We start from the raw sequence: 19,243 nt of genomic DNA on the forward strand, positions 1-19,243 counted from the left end.
GTCCATACAGGTGCTGGCCCATCAGGGAGGACCTGGTCTCGAACCAATGATGTATACAGTGGTGCCAGGGCACACGGCTAGTGTCTGTCCTCATGCCCACCCTCTCCACGTGTCAGTCAGCGCAGAGACAAATTTTCTTTGGTTACCGCTCGGATCTCTACTCTTGAAAAAGTTGGCAAGTCAGGTTTTACATCCAATATTTTCTGAACATTTTTTTCCATCCCGAGGGTCTTTAAGTCTAGAAATGATCCATCCATGTGGTCCTTATGATCTATAAAAGAAATAATTTACACTCAAAAGAAAGGCTCAGGAAGAAGTTACTGCATGTAAAAATCACAGCTGCTATTTACTGGACACTTACCACAGGCCATCCTCCCTTGGCAGGTGAGGAATCAAGGCCCAGAGAGGTGAAATGACTTGTCCAAGGCCACACAGCTAATATGAGGCTGCAGCCTCACGGGGCTGAGGCACTGAGGGTGAACCTTCGGCCACAGGTATGAGGATGGACTTGAACCCAGGCTTCTGTGTCCTAGCCCAGTGCTCTACCCAGCAGCAGGCTTGGCTTCTTGAAAGCCCTATTCCCTCTAAACAGGGTATTTATCCTGGGAAGTTCCCCAGGGTTGGTCCTTGCACAGCATCAGTCTATGAAAAAGTTTCCACTGGGCCACAGTGAAATCAGAAAAAGAAGGACAAGGTTGTGAGTTTTTCATGAAATCCTGTTTATTTAATATCAAGGCCTGCTCTTGACTCTGAGATCATGTCTCCCTAATTTTTTTTTTCCTGCCCATCTTTTTTTTTTATAACTATGCCCTTTTAGTTATGAAATGATGGGGATAGAAGATGGTGGTCCTGGCAAATTGGTCAGTCCCCAAAGTGAACCCTCAAGTCTGGGGCCCACGGCTCTCAGCACAGAGCGGGTGACTAGAAGGAGGAAACTTACTTGACGAGCTGGCCTTCTCAAGTTCTTTAATTCGCGCACGAAGCTCAGATAAGGCCTTTTTCTGACGCTGAATGACTTCCTCATGTCGGGACCCTTTGCACTTGGCCCCTACATCACTGAAGGACTGCTCCTGTGGCCAGAATGGTGAGGACAGCAGCTTTATCAGGGATCAGAATCTCCCTCTCTTGTGTTTGAAGAAACATGAACAAATCATGGATTAGCAGAAACCCTGTCACTTACTTAGTACCTTGGAAAATATCATTAAGGGGCTTCAGCAGAGAAGGAATTTAAAAATTTCATTTCAAATACAAAGTCACATCTAGGAAGATTTCCAACTTTCCTACCTACTTAGCATCACTATAAATAAGAGATCCCCTCTATGTTCCATCCCCATGTTTTATTTCTCTTTTTATTCTAATATTCATCTAAGCTTGGGTTTCCACTTGTTGTCATTCTGGTGTCATCTCTGAACAATCACATCAAATTCGCTCCTGGAGGGGCATTTTTTTTTTTTTTGCCCGCACCGTGCGGCATGCGGGATCTTAGTTCCCTGACCAGGGATCGAAACTGCGCCCCCTGCAGCGGAAGTGCAGAGTCTTAACCACTGGACCGCCAGGGAAGTCCCTGGAGGGGCATTTTTTAGGTAAGAACATGTGATATTTTCTTCTTAGCTAGTAATAAGGATGGTGGTTTAATATTTGCTCGAGGGAATTTGATGGGCGGACTCCTGGCTGGTCTGCAGAAAGGAAAACACTCCTCTGAGACTCCTGGACTCTCTGGAACAGCGTGGTCCAACAGAACTTTCTGCAGCAATGGAAGTATTCTCTATCTGCATCATCCAATATGGTAGTCACTCGCCATGTCGCTAGAGTTGGGTTTACGAAGGGCACAGACAAGGAAAGGTCTTCTTCATCTCTTAAGGGTCATGTACACATTCTCCCCTTTGAGAATAGGAAGAATGCGGGTTTCTTCCTCCAGAAAAATTCACGTACAAAAATTTGCAGACAACTCCTGGAGCTTCAGGGATCCCCTGAAGCCCTGTCGTAGACTCCAAATTAAACAGCGCTTCCCTAGGGTAAGTGATTCATTCATCCACTCATTCATTCATACCACAAAGGTTTACTGAGCACGTCTATGTGCCATGCCTTGTTCTAGGCTCTGGGGACTTAGCAGCGACTAAAACTGGCAAAATCCCTGTTATCATAGATTCTGCATCCTAGTGTGAGCAGACAGACAATAAACAAGATAATCATGGAAAATATATGGTGGACAGTGATAGATATTAAAGAAAGAAACTGGAAATGGGATGGGGTGTTGGGAATGGTTTTCAGATGTAAGTACTATGGCTAGGGAAGGTCCCAGTCAAAATGGCGAGAAAGGGAAGAAACTGACAACTTGTTTGTTTTATCACAATCTTATAACAATTTTGGTTCAGAGAGACAGTGCTCACCAGACACTGTTTTAGGCACTAGGGAGAGATCGGGGAACCAGGCAGAAAGCTCTGCTGCTGGGGGCTCATTTCTATGGGGCAGACACACCAAACAAGCAGAAAGACATGTTCAAATTCCAGAAAGTGATAAATGCTACCAGGTAAACAAAGCAGAGAAGAGGGAAAGGGACATTTATTTGCTCTTCCTTCCTTGATTCATCAAAGGCTTATTGAAGGCCCATGTGACATGTGCCAGGCCCCACGCTGGCCACGATGGGCACAAGGCTCATGGCCTCGCTCGGGGAGCCCAGCAGGGCCGTCTGAGGTCCTCCTGGGGCCACTTCTCACCCCGTGTCCCCACCACTCATTCCTTCATTTCATTCAGGCTCTGCTCCTGGTCTCCTCCTGGGAGGCCCCCTCCCACACGCTACTCTGCCCCGAATCCTGCTGTGTCTTTCCTCGGAGCGTTCACTCCCGCTGGACATTTTGTTCGACGTTGACTTGTTTATTGCCTGTGTCTCTCCTTTTCCAGAATGTGGGCTCTGTGAGGGCAGAGTTTGTCTCCATTGTAGACTGTGCTATTCCCAGGGCCCAGCCTTATTCCCTGGGCATAGTAGGGGCTCAAGAAATATGGAGCCGGAAGGGGTCTGCCCCAGTGTTCCTGCTGGGACCAGGGCTCAGTCCCTGAGAGAAGGGGGCACTCTACCCCCGGCTGCACGTAGTAGGACCTCGAGGGAGCCCGACCCTGGCTACAGCCAGCTTACTTCCCAGGCTCTTTCTACACTGGCCTCCCTCTCTTTGAGGGTGTATGTTTGCCTTGGGAGTAAACACGAGGAGTGTGTGTGTGTGTGTGTGTGTGTGTGTGAGCACATGCTGGAGGCTGGAGAGGAGGAGGTGGGCAGGGGTGGCCGGCCTTGGGGGTGGGGCAGCCGCAGTAGCCGGGCTTGGTGACAGCCCTTCCTCTGCCTGCAGAGCTTGCCTGAGCCCGATGTGACCCTTACTCATGGCTCTTCTGGGAATTCGTTTATTTAGAGAAGATGGAGATTCTTTCTCATACAATGCTTAAGCCCTCTGACCCACTCTGGTTTAGAAAGCAGGAAGTAGCCTGAGTGTGGAAAGCCGTTCTGAGACAGAAAAAATCCTTTTTACTTTTATCTTGCGGCCTCCCTCCCCCATCTTCCTCAACTAACCCCTCCTCGTCACAGAAACTAAAAATCACAGGCCTCTGGTCAACAGTCCTTTCCAGCAAACACGTGCAGAGTCGCAGGGGGTCTGGTGTGGGCAGGGACCCTGAGCATCCTCCCCTGAGCCCAGCACAGGGCCTGGCATACAGCAGGTGCTCAATAGTTGTTGAACGTGTGAATGAGTATGGGCCGGGTCCTGCACGAAGAGCTTGGATTCCGACAGGAGTGAGACCTGCTTCCGGCCCCATGGAGCTCACAGCTGCGGAACCCGCTGCAGCCCCATCGCCAGGTGGCCCTAGTAACGAGGAGACACCTCTGCTAAAGTTCTCTGGATGGTGATCATTGCCAGGGCCGGAGGGCTGGGCCACTGAGCCCTTTCCTTCACGCTGCGGGCGGCCCTGGCTCACTGCTCTTTGGCAGGGGAAAGGCATCTTTGAGAAGGCAGGAAGGCAAGCTGCCACATTTGGCCCTGTCTCCAAGTGAAAGTCCAAAGCCCGTTACTAAAACGCTCTGCTCTCTAGTTTCACAAAGCAAAGGAGATCCTTGGACTCCAGGAAACCCGGGGCCTCGAGGAAGCGCCATACCCAGTCAGCCGCCCATGTACAATGGGGAACATCACAGCCCCTGCCACGGGGACAGAGGCGAGCGCCACCATTGAGGACTGCGTGCTGAAGGCTGTTCTCGCTCTAAGACACGATCCCTGTGTGCTGCGCCGCTGGGACTTCCAGGCATGCAAAGGCCTCTGGGCAGAGGTTGCCAAGAGTCAGCCATGGAGTGTAAGTGGCATGGCTCTTTGGGAAGGCAGTTTGGCCATGCCAAGCACAGTTTAGGCTGTCCTCTGGACATCTCGGAATCACATCTAGGAATTTGTTCTACATACTTACAAGGATATTCACTACAGCAATGTGTGGAAGTAGAAACAAATGTCCATCAATACGGGACTGGTTGGATAAAAGGGATGTGATGGAATTCATTGCTGCCGTTTAAAAGAATGAGGTAGATCTTTACATGCTTACTTGACAATATGCCCATTAAATAGTCTTATGTGAGAAAAAAATAGTTGCAGAATATATGCGGCTTGATACCATGTTTTGAAAAAAACCCTATTAAATAAATATATGTATATGTAAGTTTGCGCGTGTTTGTGTGTATAAATTCATTTCTCAACAACCCCATGGGGGGGCGGTGACTGGATTACTCCCACTTCCCAGATGAGGGAATTGGTACTCAGGTGCATCCTTGAGGTCACAGGGTTTCTGAGTGGAGGAGTCAAGATTGGAATTGAATCCAAGCCTGACCTTCAACCACCGCACAATCCTGACTGTATGAGCACGTGGTGGTTTCTGTGAGGAAAAGGTCTGATGGCACACGTGCCAAGCTGTTGATAACATACATTTCACATAAGCAAGTAATATTTTTGGAACTTAAAATGAAGATGTTTACAAAAGCAAAGAAAGGTGCTTCCCTGGTGGCTCAGTGGTTAAGAATCCGCCTGCCAATGCAGGGGACACAGGTTTGATCCCTGGTCTGGGAAGATCCCACATGCTGCGGAGCAACTAAGCCCGTGCGCCACAACTACTGGGCCTGCAGTCTAGAGCCTGCGAGCCACAACTACTGAGCCTGCGTGCTGCAACTACTGAAACCCGTGTGCCTAGAGCCCGTGCTCCGTGACAAGAGAAGCTACAGCAATGAGAAGCCTGTGCACCACAAAGAAGAGTAGCCCCCATTCGCCGCAACTAGAGAAAGCCTGCGTGCAGCAGCGAAGACCCAACACAGCCACACACACACACACACACACAAAATAATAATAAAAGTAAAAGTTCTCCTAGATCCCAAACTGCCCTCCTTCCCACATATATTCCTCCTGAAACATATTTCTGCCTCAGGGCCTTTGTAGTGGCCATTACCCTGCCTGGACCGCCATTCCCCAGCTGTGCCTTCTCATTCAAACTGGAACCTCACATCACCCTGTTAAAAAAAAAAAAAAAAAAAAGCACAAAGAAAGCCACTGCTGGGCTCTTTCTTAGCTTGTCTTTCTAGCTGCCCAGGGACAGGGCAGGCACTCACCTCCTGGCTGCTCAAGAAAATATCGGTGTGGATTGGTTCTATCTGCACCGAGATGTCACACATCTGGGTTGCGTTCCTGGGCTTCTGTTCCCTCTCCTTGTGCAGCTGGAGCCTGTGTTTCTCTTGGGAGGCCCTAGGGCAGAGAAGATGAGACACTGGGCAGCAGAGTGGTTGGCAGCATGCATTCCGGGAACCGTGAATGACCTTTGTACCCACGAACAGAATTGGAAAAGGGACTCCCATTTTTACAGGGAACCAAAATCTTTGAGCCTTCAAGTCTACTGCCCGAAGATTTCTAGGGAAATGAGCTTCGGGGGACTTAAGGCTACAGTGACCAGACAGGCAGGCCCCTACCCATCCTTGCTTCCTGCATTGGGTCTGCGGGACACCTGCTGTGACATTCATGGGGGGTATTTACTGTGTGTCTGCTGTTTCTAACACTTACTATGTGTCAACCCTTCTATTTCTCATAGAAGTCCCATGAGGTGGGGACTCTGCTTGCCCCGTTTTACAGACAAGGAGAGAGACACATAGCAATTTGCCTGTGGTTGTGGAGCTTGTAGGTGAAGGCGCCTGGCCTCGAATCCATGCAGCCTGGGTCTGGAGCCTATTCTTTTAACCACTATGTGAATCTGCCTTGGCCATGAACCACGGAGCACATGAAGCTACAGGGTATACATGAGATATCAATTCTATGCAAACTTTCTTGGGAAAAACATTAATCTTATGTCAAAATATGGATACACTATAGATGGAAATGCAAACTCACATGTATTTTTGAGACGAATCCGTGGGACAACAATATATTTAGTTTAAGCTGACCTCTGACACCTCCAGTCTATACCTTTGTACAGTCAATATTTACTACGTTCCTTTATGTGCCAGGCACCGTGTGAATGCTGGGGAGTCATAGAGTCTACACAGGGGTTCTCATGGGGAAGGCAGACAATCAGCAGGTGGGAGAAGCCTGGCTGTGTGAGAAGGGTTCGCTCAAGTGGCATGAAGGAGCTGATGGACCCCAGGCAGAGCAGGAGCCCTTGGCTATGTTTCGTGATGGCGAATGATGGAGGGCTTCCTGGAGGAAGTGGCATTTAAGCTGAGACTCATCTGGAATATTGGGCAGGAATGTCTAGATGCACAGAACTGAGCAAAGCTTTGTTTTAAATGATGAGGTTGTAAAGCAATGAAATGTATGTCATTCATTCATCTACTCATTCATTCAACTCTTCAACCAGCATTGACTGAGCACTGCCCCCCCCCCCCGCCCCCTGCTCTGCCTCTCTGTGCCAGGCTCCCTGGGCACTTGGGTGTGCCTGGGCTCCACACACCCGCCGTGCAGACCTTCCTACCCACCTGAGTGTCTGCTTGAGGGCCTCTAGCTCCTTGTCCTTCTTCTCCAGCAGGCTGCTCATCTGTGCCATCTTTTCCTTGAGCACACTCAGCTCGCTGCTTTGTTGCTGGACCAGCGCCACATTCCGCTCCAGCTCCACCTTCTGCTTCTCGTTAAGCTCCCCTGGGAGTGACGTGGAAGCTGGTGAGGGGGTCTCCCGCCCTGGGTCTCCGTGAGGGCCACAGCAGCTCTGCCAGGCCTCTAAGAGCCACGAGGCGGTCCACCCTCCAGGGATGCTCTGGGGGCTTCAGTAACAGCCAGGAGGTCTGCGTGCGTCTTACCCCCAAAAACAGCAAAACGGCATTACCTTTCAGTGAGCGCTGGCGCCATGAGGCAGCCCGCGAGGCGCCTGCCCGGCCCCAGCTGTCAGGACCTGTGAGCCTGTGGCATCCTAGGGCACCTTCGGCTGCCTGCTCTACATGTTTCCTACGGCGTTCTAAGGCCTCTGGAGACTGCTCTGCTCATGAGCCTGCCAGAGGCAACAGCCTCCAACCACGGACCGGTGGAGACAGGCTGGGGTACACAGCCCAGCTCCCTCCCACCCCAGGTGGCACCCCTGCGACCACACTGCAGTAGTAACCTCGGTCCCCCACTGTGCCCACTGACCGACCAGCACAGCCGTTATCTGCTTTCTTCCCCCTCCTGTCTTACTTCACCTCCGCTGCTGTCTTCCCTGGGATCACCTCTCAAATAAACCACCTGCAGTGGAATTCTGGTCTTGGGGGTCTGCTTGTGGGAAAACCCAAAGTAAGACACCTACACTGGGACTTCCCTGGCGGTCCAGCCGTTAAGACTCTGCGCTTCCAGCGCAGGGGGCGAGGGACTGATCCCTGGTCGGGGAACTAAGATCCCACATGCCGCAGGGCCAGAAAAAAGACACCACCACTGCCTTGAGTCTTCAAAGCAACACTACAAGGCAGTTCCTAGTAACACCCCCATGTCACAGGTGCAGAAACTGAGGTTCACAGAGGTCAGGGGACTTGCCTAAAGTCACTCAACTAATAAACAGCACATCCAGAACCGGGTCCAGCGCCTCCCCGTTCTAGAACTGGACACTGTAGCCTCTCTCCCACGTGTTCTCATAACTTGGTATGGAAGAAAAATCACTCTTTGAGAAATCCTGCCATAAAAGCCTTGGGGGCATCAGCTGGCCCAGACACAGGAGCAAACACCACTGAAGGTCTGGGGTGCACAGGATTTGAGATGGGGACGAGAGGAGTGTTCCTCACCCTCCCTCCACCTCCCCAAACCTAGTTACACCCCCCTGACTCCTGCCCTTTGGCTGGATGGAAGCTAGGGATGGGAAAAGAAGACAGCTCTAAGAAGCAAGAAGAAGAGAGGCAAAAATAAAAGTCTGGGAGAAGAAGGGTCAAGTAGGAATATTCAGTCAGACTTGTGTCCGTCCAGAAGAGAGCAGACCTCGCAGCTATTTCGCCCCTACTCTAGTGGTCTCTGACGTCCAAATCAACCCCGGGAGGCAGACGTGCTGCAGATGTTTTTGCATCAGAGGAAGGAGAGGCCCGGGGGACACCTTACTTGAGGTCCCTAAGCTGTTGGGTGCTAGGACTTGTGCCGGCTGGCCTGCCCAGGGGCGCCCACGGTTGACCCCCAAGCCTTTGCCCCCAGAGACAAATCCTCTGTGGTCATCAGAGATTCTCTCCGAAAAAGAAAGTTGCATTTCCATACAGAGGTCCAGAGCCATCTGAGAATGTTCCCTGTAGCCCCATGTCAAAAGGAATCAGTTCAATACCCAGGATACAGCGCTTGCTGACCCTGAGCTAAAAGTACTGTGACGGCCCAGGAAATCAGGTTGAGTGGGATTTTGAATGCCCAGCTTTCCAACCCTTCAGACACGTTTCTTTCCTTTCTTGAAGTGGGTCAGGAAATCAAGGGACATGGGCAAGTGTACACACCTCTCAAATCTGACATTCGGCTATGGGCTTCAGTGAGGTTCTTCCGTAACCTCATGATGATCTCCTGCTGAGACAGGATTTCCTTCTGAGCAGTCAATAAGTCCTCTCTGAAATTCACAGAAACAGACCAAGTCAGTTCAACTCAATCTCCCTGGTGTCTTGAGTGCCTGGAAGGGGCCAAGTACAAAGGCAAAGTGATCCCCAGTCAATGATGGTCCACGTGATGCCAGTCCCAGCAAGGGCGATAAGCACACTCTTTAAAAATTCTCAAAACAAAAATCCATTTTGATCCACCTTCATTACAAAGAAATACATGGAGACAGAACAAAGGATCCCGGCCGGGTTCGCTCTGAGGTTGAGATACGACTAGTATGAAGTTGAAACCTCTTGCTGCTCAAGCGTCTGTCAGCGTGAACCAATGCTCTTGTGGACTTTTGATCTTTGGTGCAAAGAGGAAGGAAGACTATTTTTTTGTGGGTTCAGGGATTCTTTGAGGATGAGGAAGAGGAGAGAGAAGAGGACGGTATGGCTTCCGTTCTCTCACCAGCTTCTTTTAATTCCTGATGGAGAGATGTGGTACCACATGAGTGAGTGGTGCTCATGGGGCCCTTTGCAGAAGTGTGGGCCCTGCGGCCCAGAAAATCAAGGGGGACACAGGGAGGGTGGGATGAGGGCAGCTCTTTGGCCCCATGCCCCAGAGGGCAGGTCGTCTTTGGCACCATGACGATCAGGGTGGCTGACAGGGAAGCAGTGTTCCGTGGGAAGGGGCCCAGCGTGACAGCGGGAGAGGTGCCCTGAGGGGGGTTATGAGCAAGGGTGAGACACCCCAGCCCTGAGAGACGCGTGCTGTGTGTGTGTGTCTGTCTATCTGTCTCTCTCTCTACTCCTTGGCTATAACTCTTCCAACTTGAGGATGAAACTCTGCCTCAAGGGTGTCCACAGCTAAGGAAGTGGACCAGAGAAGAGTAACGTGGTGCTGATTCTTCTCCAGGTTGTGGCTACTGCTGTCTTTAGAGAGAGCTCTTTCTACCAGGAGGAGTCAGTTAGGAACTTTTCAGAACATGGAGGCTGAGTATCTGAGTATCTTTGCCCTCTTGAGGTAAAACCCCTGTGACGTTAGACTTTGGTAACTGGTATGTGGCGCAGGGCTCAGGCTGGTGGCTCATCTTTTTCGAGAAACTTTCTGAATCCTTTCTCTGCATCACATTCCTGCCTACTGTTTGTACACTGCTTGTCAGTGGCTTTCAGGATCTTTCCCATTCATGGATTTTGTTTCTCTGGAAACTGTCAGCTCTTGTGGCTCCAGGTATGGACTTTTGGGTTGGGAGGAAGCTTCAAGGTCGTTTAGTCCAACCTCTTCACTTTGAACCATCTGCAGGACCCACTCCACCAAGTGGTGTTTGAAACCCGCTTATAATACCCAGGAATGCACTTGCCTCGAGCAGGTACTTGGAAAAAGTAGCCAGTCATAGCATTAGCTGGCGTTCATGTACCTCATCTCACCAGCAGGGAAGCCGAGGCATAGGAGGTGACGTGACCTGCCCGGGGCCACACACCTGGAGAGTGTTGAGTTGGAATTTGAACATGATCGAGAAACTAAAGGGATCGAAAAACTCAAATACCAGCAAGAATAGCCCAGACTCAACTCCTTTTTGCAGACTCTGACAACGTGGCCAGAAGCAGGGGTCCGGTCGGGTACTCACATCAGGTGTCCACACACTGCGTCTTTGGCGGTGCTCTCCACCGGAGGTGCTGCCACAGTGTCTTGCTGTGTTTCCCCCTCCTGGGCTGAATCAGAGGGACAGGCCAGCGTCACCACAGTCCTTACACAACGGATGTCTTCCTTCCCCTTTGCTTATCAACACACCTATGTCTTTCTCAACTTACACAGCTTCCCTATGCCCCCAGCCCTCTCCACCTAATGGGAACCGACGTGTGTTCTGTGTCACAGGCTGCCGCCTCCCGCCGCACCACGTATGAGCTCATGAAATCTTCCCAGCTACTCTCTAAGGCAGGGATCACTGACTCCATTGACAGACGAGGAGATGGGCGCAGGAGGGGTGGAGCCTTAACCCCTGGGTCGCACCTCCTGCCCTATTTCCTGCTCTCCGCTTAGACAAGAGTCTCGTCCTGTCCTCACCTCCCACTTACTCCTCAGCCCACGCCTTCCAGTTTCCGCCCTCACCCTCAGTTCACCCACTCATTTACTCGTTCGACAGATGCTTAGGGAGCATCTGCTTGATGGCAGGCATGGATCTAAGAGTGGGGTGACAAAGATGTAGTCGCTCTCGGGTCCCAGCTGAAACATCCTCCCTCCGACCTGGACTTGGGCTGGGAGACTGAGTCCCGTCCTGTGCCCATGCCATGGTGCCCTGTCCATCCTGGGTCCCCTGTCAGGGCAGCGATTTGGCTAGCTGCCTGGCCTGTCCATTGCTGAACCCCCAGTGCCTAGAATGAGCTTGGGACATAATAGATGATCAGTTATGCATGTTGAGTGAATGACTCCACGAGGTGAGCCCTGACAGCTTGTCAACTGGCTTGAGACTAGGACCACGGTTCTCAACCAGTGGGGAGTTTACCCTGAAGGGGACGTTTGGCACGTCTGGAGACATTTTTGGTTGTCGCACTGGGGTGGGGGTGGGGGCTACTGGCATCCGGTGGGCAGAGGCCGGGGAGGTTGCTCAGCGCCTAAGTGCACAGGACGGCCCCCAACCAAGAGCCCTCCAGCCCAAATGGCAATACTGGTGCCGAGGATGAGAAGCCCTGGCCCGAGGCCTCTACTTCCAGAACTCTTTTCCAAGAGCTCACTGTCTTTAGTTTTACGCATCACCTTGGTCATTCAGGGCGAATAAGTGCTCACAACTCTTGAGTTCTTTCTTCAGCCTCTTTTTTTTTTTTTTTTTTTAAAGAGATAAACCCCAGCTGGTTATAAAAGTGCATTAGACAAAGTTGCAAATTGCTGATGGCAGAGAGATGCCTTTGAAAGGCCCCTGCACGGGATGTTTCCACATGGAAAAGATGATTCCCGTTGTGCTGCTCTGACACCCCTAACAGCCCCGGCAGCCTGTGCCCCTCGCTGGCTGACCGGCTCGGCACAAAGGCTGTCCCTGCTCATTGCTGTTACTTCTGTTGAACCTGGGCCTTGAGGGCGCCTAACCTTGCTGTGTAACAAGAAGAAAAGGCCTCCAGACAATAGAGGAGCTTTTAAATGAGGCGCAGACTTTTCTTCTGCATCAGTCTAGGGGGACCCACAGGGTCATCAGAACCTGCCCTGAGCACTAAGATTTCCTCGGCGTCTCTCTGGACCAACCTGGGTCATTGTCCTTCAACGTTGCAATCTCTCCTATTTTTTTACGGTGTTCGGTCACTTTCTGGAGTCTTTCTTCAAGACTCACAATCGTCTGGGTGTGCTGTTTGATTTGGTCCTTGTATTCCATGATCTGTTTTTCAAATCCGTGCTTCTGGGATTCCTGTTCTTCTTGGAGGGCCCTTACTGTGAGCTGTTGCAGCTGCATCCGCTCCTCCATCATGATCTGGGAAAACAGACGTGGTTAACATGATCTTGGGAGCTGGATAAGAGGACGATAACAGCAATAACAACATGGGCCCCCTGCACCCACCAGCACCAAGCTCTGCCCCGCCCCAGGACCTTTGCATGTGCTGTTCCCTCTACACGGTACAATCTTCCCCCAGCTCCTCGCATGGCTGACGCCTCATGTGACAGGCCTCAGCTCCAATGTCACCTCCTCTGAGAGGCCCTCCCTGACTGCCTATCTGAAGGAGACATGATCCTGTTTTATTTCCCCTGAGGCACTTATCACCATCTGAATGATCTCATGTCTTTATTTCTTGCTCCCACTGGAATGTAAGCTCCATGAGAGCAGAAACTTACCCTTTCTTATTTACCAATATGCCCACAGCATCAGTGTCTAGATCTCTGCCACAGCATCTAGACCCAGATGCTCAGTAAGTGTGGGTTAAATTAATCAGTGAACAATTTTATAAGAGAAAAGTGAATGAATTTGTAGTGCTTAAAAACAAAAATGGGGCTTCCCTGGTGGCGCAGTGGTTGAGAGTCCGCCTGCCGATGCAGGGGACACGGGTTTGTGCCCCGGTCTGGGAAGATCCCACATGCCATGGAGTGGCTGGGCCCATGAGCCATGGCCGCTGAGCCTGTGTGTCCGGAGCCTGTGCTCCACAACGGGAGAGGCCACAACAGTGAGAGACCCGCGTACCGCAAAAACAAACAAACAAAAAAACCCAAAAATGATCAGTGGTCCCCTGATGGTGAGTCAGAACTTTTCCCTTGACCGACCCCCACCTTCCTCCCCTCTCGGGATGACATCATTCTCCTGCTACCTGGATGACGTCATCCTCCTCCTCCTGATTCCCTTAACACGTTGAGCCTCTGATCTTCTCCAGATGCGTAAATTCTCTGCCTGAGACGCTCACACGTGCCTGCTGTCTCAACAATCACTCCCCCAAGGCTATCTTCCAAATTTTGTTCCCATGTCTTGCTTCCTGCCCCAAATCTATTTTTTCGCCCTGCCAAAAGTTTGGGCAACTTTTGAACTTGGTACCCCACCCTCGTCTCAGTCTGAATTCTTCACCTTCTCCAGAAGACAGCCCCTCTCCCACAAGAGACCCCCCCCCACCACACACACAAACCCCGACCCCCATCTTCCCCGCATCTCCACCGTGTGTCATCAGCCCGCCCGGTGCCCTGGCTCCAAGCTCGCCCGCCTCCTTTGGTTCCTCCCTCTTCTCAGTGCTCCTGTCCTGTCAATCAGTTGTCGAGTCCTGCCATTTTTTTCTGCTCACTCTCTCCAGAGCGACTCCTTCCTTCCCCTCCTCTGCTGCCCCGAGTGTCCAGGTCCTATGACTCAGGACTACAGCAACAACGTGCCACGCCCCGAGCCGGTGTCTCCAAGTCCAGTCCCACTCAGGTTCACTCTGTGCACTTCTGCCAGGTCAATCCTCATCAACTCCTTGTCCACAGACCTGTCTGTTCAATGTATGAAGGACAGGTGGGTGCAATATTGAGCCCTGATGGTGGAGGGCCTTGAATGCTGAGATGAAATTGAAAAACATTATCTTAACGTCTGAGGAATAGTCGCTGATCCCTAAATTCTGGGGCTGCTCAGTGCTTCAGCCTGATCCTGTGAAGACCCTGAATTACAACATCATAGAGGTTTGTTTCGAGGAGTCCGTGCATGCATTGTGACCGGCCATGCACTCCATCCTCCCCACCCGACCGGGACTCTGACCTCACCTGCGGAGGTGGTCACAATGCATGCACGGACTCCTCGAAACAAACCTCTATGATGACGCCCCCGGACAGAGGGCGTCATCATAGCTTCTGTTTACTTTTTATACTAAACTAATGCTTCTCAGCAGAGGGTGATTTAACCCTGCCAGAGACATTTGGCAAAGCTGGAAGACATTTTTGGTTGTCACTACTGGGGGAAGGGTGCCACTGGCGTCTCATGGGTACAGACCAGGGGTGCTGCTACACATCCTATAATGCACAGGACATGAGAAAGAGTTACCCCACCCAGAACATCAACAGTGCAGAGGCTGAGAACCCCTGGTCTAAACCACGCGTCCTCATGGCATCGTGATCTCGCATTGAAGGGAGAATTCTCCCGTCCCCAGAAGGCACTGACTTACCATTTTCATCTTAGCAGTTTCCAGTTCAGCTAATGTTTCACTTAATTTCATGGTGAGGCTCTCTGCTTTTAGACTTTCAGCCGTCTTTGTTTTCTGAGTCTTTTCTACCATGGCCAATGCATCATTTAATTTATCATTTAAAATGTCTTCTTTTTGCATTTTTAAATCTATTTCCTAGACAAACAGCAAACATTAAATTAACAGAAATTCAGGTATAAATATCTACCCTAGCCTCTCCCTCCCCTGTTTTCAGAGAGGAGGTGACCTCTGTTCTGGTATTGTTCTGTTGATCCTTTTAAAGTCCAAAGTCCATGTTTTCTCTGGAAGGTTCCAATGATTACAGAACTCTTTTTTTATATGCAGCTGAGATCTGTCTACTTGAGATTTCTGGTCTCTGAGCTCAGTGCTGTCACCTGGAGCTCATCGAACAAGTTTTATTTCTCTTTTATGAGACAGCCCTTTAAATATTTGAGGAGGGCTGTCATGTCTCTCCCTAAATCTATTTTCCAGGATAAATGTGCCAAGTTCCTTCACCCCTTCGTCACAGGACCTGCCTCCAGGACACTCCTCCATCTTCCTCTGTGGCTTCGGCCCTGGGATGACCTCCCCTCGTCCCGTGGGGCCCCGGCAAGATTGGACTCTGGTCGCCATGTCCTCAACACCTTCTCCCTCCTCCCGGGACCCATTCTTCCGATCTTTGTCGAAATTCTACTCTCCTCCTTGGGTCCATTCTCCAACACTGTGGAATGTGGGCTTCGTGACAGGCACTGTGCTGGGGCTGGACGCACTTTATTTATTTATTTGACTTAATTCTTTAGAACAGTTTTAGGTTCACAGTAAAATTGAGCAGAGAGTACAGAGTTTCCGTGAACTCCTGCCCCCATCACATGCACAGACTCCTCCACGGTCAACATCCCCACCGGACTGGTGCATTTCTTACACTGATGAACCTGCCTCCACACATCATTGTCACCCAAAGTCCATAGTTTACGTTAGGGTTCACTCTTGGTATTGCACATTCTGTGGGTTTGGACAAATGTACAATGACATGTGTCTACCATTATAGTACAATACAGAATAGTTTTACTGCCCTAAAAACCCTACGTATTCCTTCTGTTCACCACCACTCCCCTAACCAATCGCTGATCTTTTTTTTTTTTTAATCCCTGATCTTTTAACTGTCGCCATAGTTTTGCCTTTTCCAGAACGTCATATAGTCAGAATCATACTGCATGTAGCCTTTTCATGAACATTATTTAATCCAAAACAACCCCCCCAGGGGACTTCTCTGGCGGTCTGGTGGTTAAGACTCCATGCTTCCACTGCAAGGAGCATGGGTTTGATCCCTGGTTGGGGAACTAAGATCCCGCATGCTGTGCGGCACAGCCAAATAAAGAAAAAGAAAGAAGAAAGAAAAAGAAGAAGAAGAAAAAAATAACCCCCCAGTGATTCTATGTATGGTAATATTTGGGAACCTTTCTTTGAAGAAAACGATCTAAGATCGATGTGAATAGACTTGAAGATCTGTTTAGTCCCATCTGGTCTAGTTATTTATTTATTTGGCTGCATCGGATCCTTGTTGCGGCATACGGGATCTTTCGTTGCAGTGAGAGGGTTCTTCATGATGGCGTGCGAGCTCCTCTCTAGTTGTGGCGCGTGGGCTGTAGAGCGTGCAGGCCTAGTTGCCCTGCAGCACGTGGGATCTTAGTTCCCCGACCAGGGATCGAACCCGCGTTCCCTGTGTTGGAAGGCAGATTCTTAACCATTGGACCACTGTGGAAGTCCCAGCCCCATCTGGTCTTGAAAATCCTTTGAAATTGTATTTACCTGTATTTAAATTTAACCCACTATTGTCAGGTTGTGTGTCTATCACGTGCCTTGACTTTTGAGATATCGGCTTGCGTGTGTGTGTGTGTGTGTGTGTGTGTGTGTGTGTGTGTGTGTATGTGTGTCTTGTACTGTTGGGACCCAGGAGGGGTGAATTCAGTCCTCCAGCTTGGAGGTGCCTAAGACAGGGTCCTGTGCAACAACTTCTGCTTCTCCTGCATCTCCTACTCTCAGTAATAATCGTAAACGTGGTTTGATTATGAAGGTGATGATAGCGACGATGACAGATTCTGGTGGAGAAATAGCACCGAGGCGATCAGACATTCTGGCATCTGTATCCTGCCGCCCCCTCTGTGACCCCGGGCAGCTGAGCCTACACCAAGGTCAAGGATAGAGAGAGGAGGGGTGATGATGAGAAGTCCTAGAGTCAGGTAGTCCTGGGTTCAGATTCTGCCCCTCCACTTCCTGGCTGTGAGATAATAACAACAACAACAACAACAACAATAAAACATGCAGCATTCACTGAGTGCCAGGCGCTTGTCTCTGTGTATGTTAGCAATCAAGCCTCACAACCCCATGAGGTTGATCTATCGGATCATCTGTATTTCATAAGTGGGGAAACCAAGGCACAGAGGTGGCAACTCCTGCCTAGTGTCCCACAGCCAGGGGGTGGCAGAGGTAGGATTTGAACCGCCTGCCCCCAGAGCCTGGTGCTCGGCCATGCTGGCTCCTCCATGCCTTTTCCGCTTTGAGACTCATACCTCCTTCTGCCTGGTTATGTGGTTCTCCAGATCTTGCACCTTTTTCTTTTCCTTCTCTATGGCCTCCTTCGCTTTGTGTTTCTCGTAGGCGATGCTGCTCTCTGAAATCTGGAAGTCAACAACAAGCGGTTTGAGGGTGTGTGCACGAGAAAGGAAGGGAAGTGACAACAGCAAGGGGAAGCCAGGATTAGTAATCGTTGACACCAGTGAGTCAGGGTTTGGGAGTGAGAGCTCAAGGAACTGGGTGCTCGCTGGAGAGAGAGGTGAGAAGGGTGGCGTGCCCAGCATGGTGAGAACCCGCAAGTCACGTCTTGGTTAGTTGTGTCCTTAAAAGAGAGAGTTATTCGTCTTTCAGGATTTCTGGGCTGGTGTTCAGGAAGTGACAGGCTGGTGAGTGTTCAGGTCAACACATTTGGCGCTGAGCCGCGAACTAAACTACTAAACGGACAGGTGACGGCACCAGTGTGGTCCCTTGTTGGGAAGTACCTGGCTTCTTGGGAGGTGGGGCAGGAGAGGCAAAGGGCAGGGGTGGGGGGCGGGAGGGGGTGGGGGGATACACCTCCTGTGCCAGCAGGCCTGACGCCTGTGGCTTCAAAGGACACTGGCGGTCTCTCTCCAGCCTACAAAGGCTTGGGTCCAGAAATTGAAGCCCAGGACAGTTTGGGACTGAGAACATATACCCCACAGATACGGTGATGGAGAGGGGATTGGAGCCCAGCTTCAACTACACAAGCCCCAGGAGGGAAACAGCCAGAGTAGGGTTGAGAAACCCTGTTTGCAGTTGTTGAAACTCTTGTAGTTATGCCTCCCGTACAAATATAAGAGTTCACAAGAATAACATTTTAATGAAATAAGTAATTTATATATGCATAAACAAAAGACTGGAAAGCTATGTACCAAAATATAAATAATGGCTATTTGGGGTGAATTGAGATTATGGTAATTTATATTTTCTTCTTTTCACTGGTCTGTATCTTCTAAATTTTCTTTAGTGAACATGCATTATTGGGTAAAAAGAAAATCTACTGACATTGTTATACTTTGGGGGTGGGTGGCTCTGGAGAAAAGAGGATCTTCCCGACAGCCTTGCTGTTCTAGCATTACGTCCTGGGCCTCCATCCCCCCTGCCCTGCTCTGCACACGGGCCTCCCCGCCCCACCTGGGCTCTGACTCTCCTCCCTGCATGGGCTTGGCATTTTCCCACTGCCAAGTCTGCCTAAGACTGTCCAGACCCCACCCTGCGAGTCTGTGTCCTGCCTGACGTAAGAGGCCACATGCCCCACGGGAGGGCACCCTCCCTTCTCTTATTCTGCGCCGCTTGGCAAATTACAAATGAAAATGATGATGATGATACTGCCCACGCTCTAAATTCTGCAACATGAGCGCCTGCACCGTGCACTGAACGCGAGCCCCCAGGTGGCGTCTGCCCCCCATTCTGCACGTGAGGACACAGAGGCTGTAAGTGAGGCAGGGAAAGGATGAGTAATGCATTAAGGTCACACCATCTGGAAGTGGTGGTGCCAGTTCAGATGCCAGTGCCCTGCCCTAGCCACCCTGCCACCTGGCTTCTGGACCTGGCCTGAGCTGTCCTCCTGATTCCAGCCCCACCCTACCTGGAGGCAGGAGACATGCTTGTGTATTCAAACGTAGACTGGCACAGAGTCTGCCACCCTGCTCAGCGGGAGCCCACACTCTAAAGCCCCACCCCTGGCCCATCTGTATAAGGGCTGATCTGGGGGCAGCTATGACCGCAGTTTGGGTTCTACCCCTTAACAAGGCTCGCTCTGTGTCGGAGCTCCCTCGCCCTGTGTGGACTCTGACCTCACTTCCCTGCAGGGGCTGGCACAGCCTCACTCCCAAGGTCTTTGCTTGCCTGTCCAGCCCCCATATCCCGCCATGCACTCCATCCTCCCCACCCGACCGGGACTCTGACCTCACCTGCGGAGGTGGTCACAATGCATGCACGGACTCCTCGAAACAAACCTCTGTCACTGCACCCACATTAGAGATGGGCGCACAGAGAGGGCAAGGGGCTTGCCCAGAGTCACACAGCATGTTGGGG

The 19,243-nt window shown here is 50.9% G+C and overlaps 1 protein-coding gene across 1 annotated transcript in view; it reads right to left on the bottom strand.

Moving 5' to 3' along the window:
• FHAD1 (forkhead associated phosphopeptide binding domain 1) overlaps positions 1-19,243 on the bottom strand; it is a 137,768-nt gene that overhangs the window by 16,988 nt on the left and 101,537 nt on the right. Inside the window, exons 19-27 of the mRNA XM_033433247.2 lie at positions 17,182-17,289; positions 14,594-14,767; positions 12,234-12,456; positions 10,627-10,711; positions 8,924-9,030; positions 6,974-7,133; positions 5,621-5,753; positions 941-1,070; positions 147-271 (exon numbers count right to left, since the gene is read on the bottom strand). Of these exons, the coding sequence (XP_033289138.2) occupies positions 147-271; positions 941-1,070; positions 5,621-5,753; positions 6,974-7,133; positions 8,924-9,030; positions 10,627-10,711; positions 12,234-12,456; positions 14,594-14,767; positions 17,182-17,289 (1,245 nt within the window). The remainder of the gene's footprint in view (positions 1-146; positions 272-940; positions 1,071-5,620; positions 5,754-6,973; positions 7,134-8,923; positions 9,031-10,626; positions 10,712-12,233; positions 12,457-14,593; positions 14,768-17,181; positions 17,290-19,243) is intronic.

This window comes from Orcinus orca, chromosome 1, assembly GCF_937001465.1.
Source record: "Orcinus orca chromosome 1, mOrcOrc1.1, whole genome shotgun sequence".
NCBI classification, from domain to species: domain Eukaryota; kingdom Metazoa; phylum Chordata; class Mammalia; order Artiodactyla; family Delphinidae; genus Orcinus; species Orcinus orca.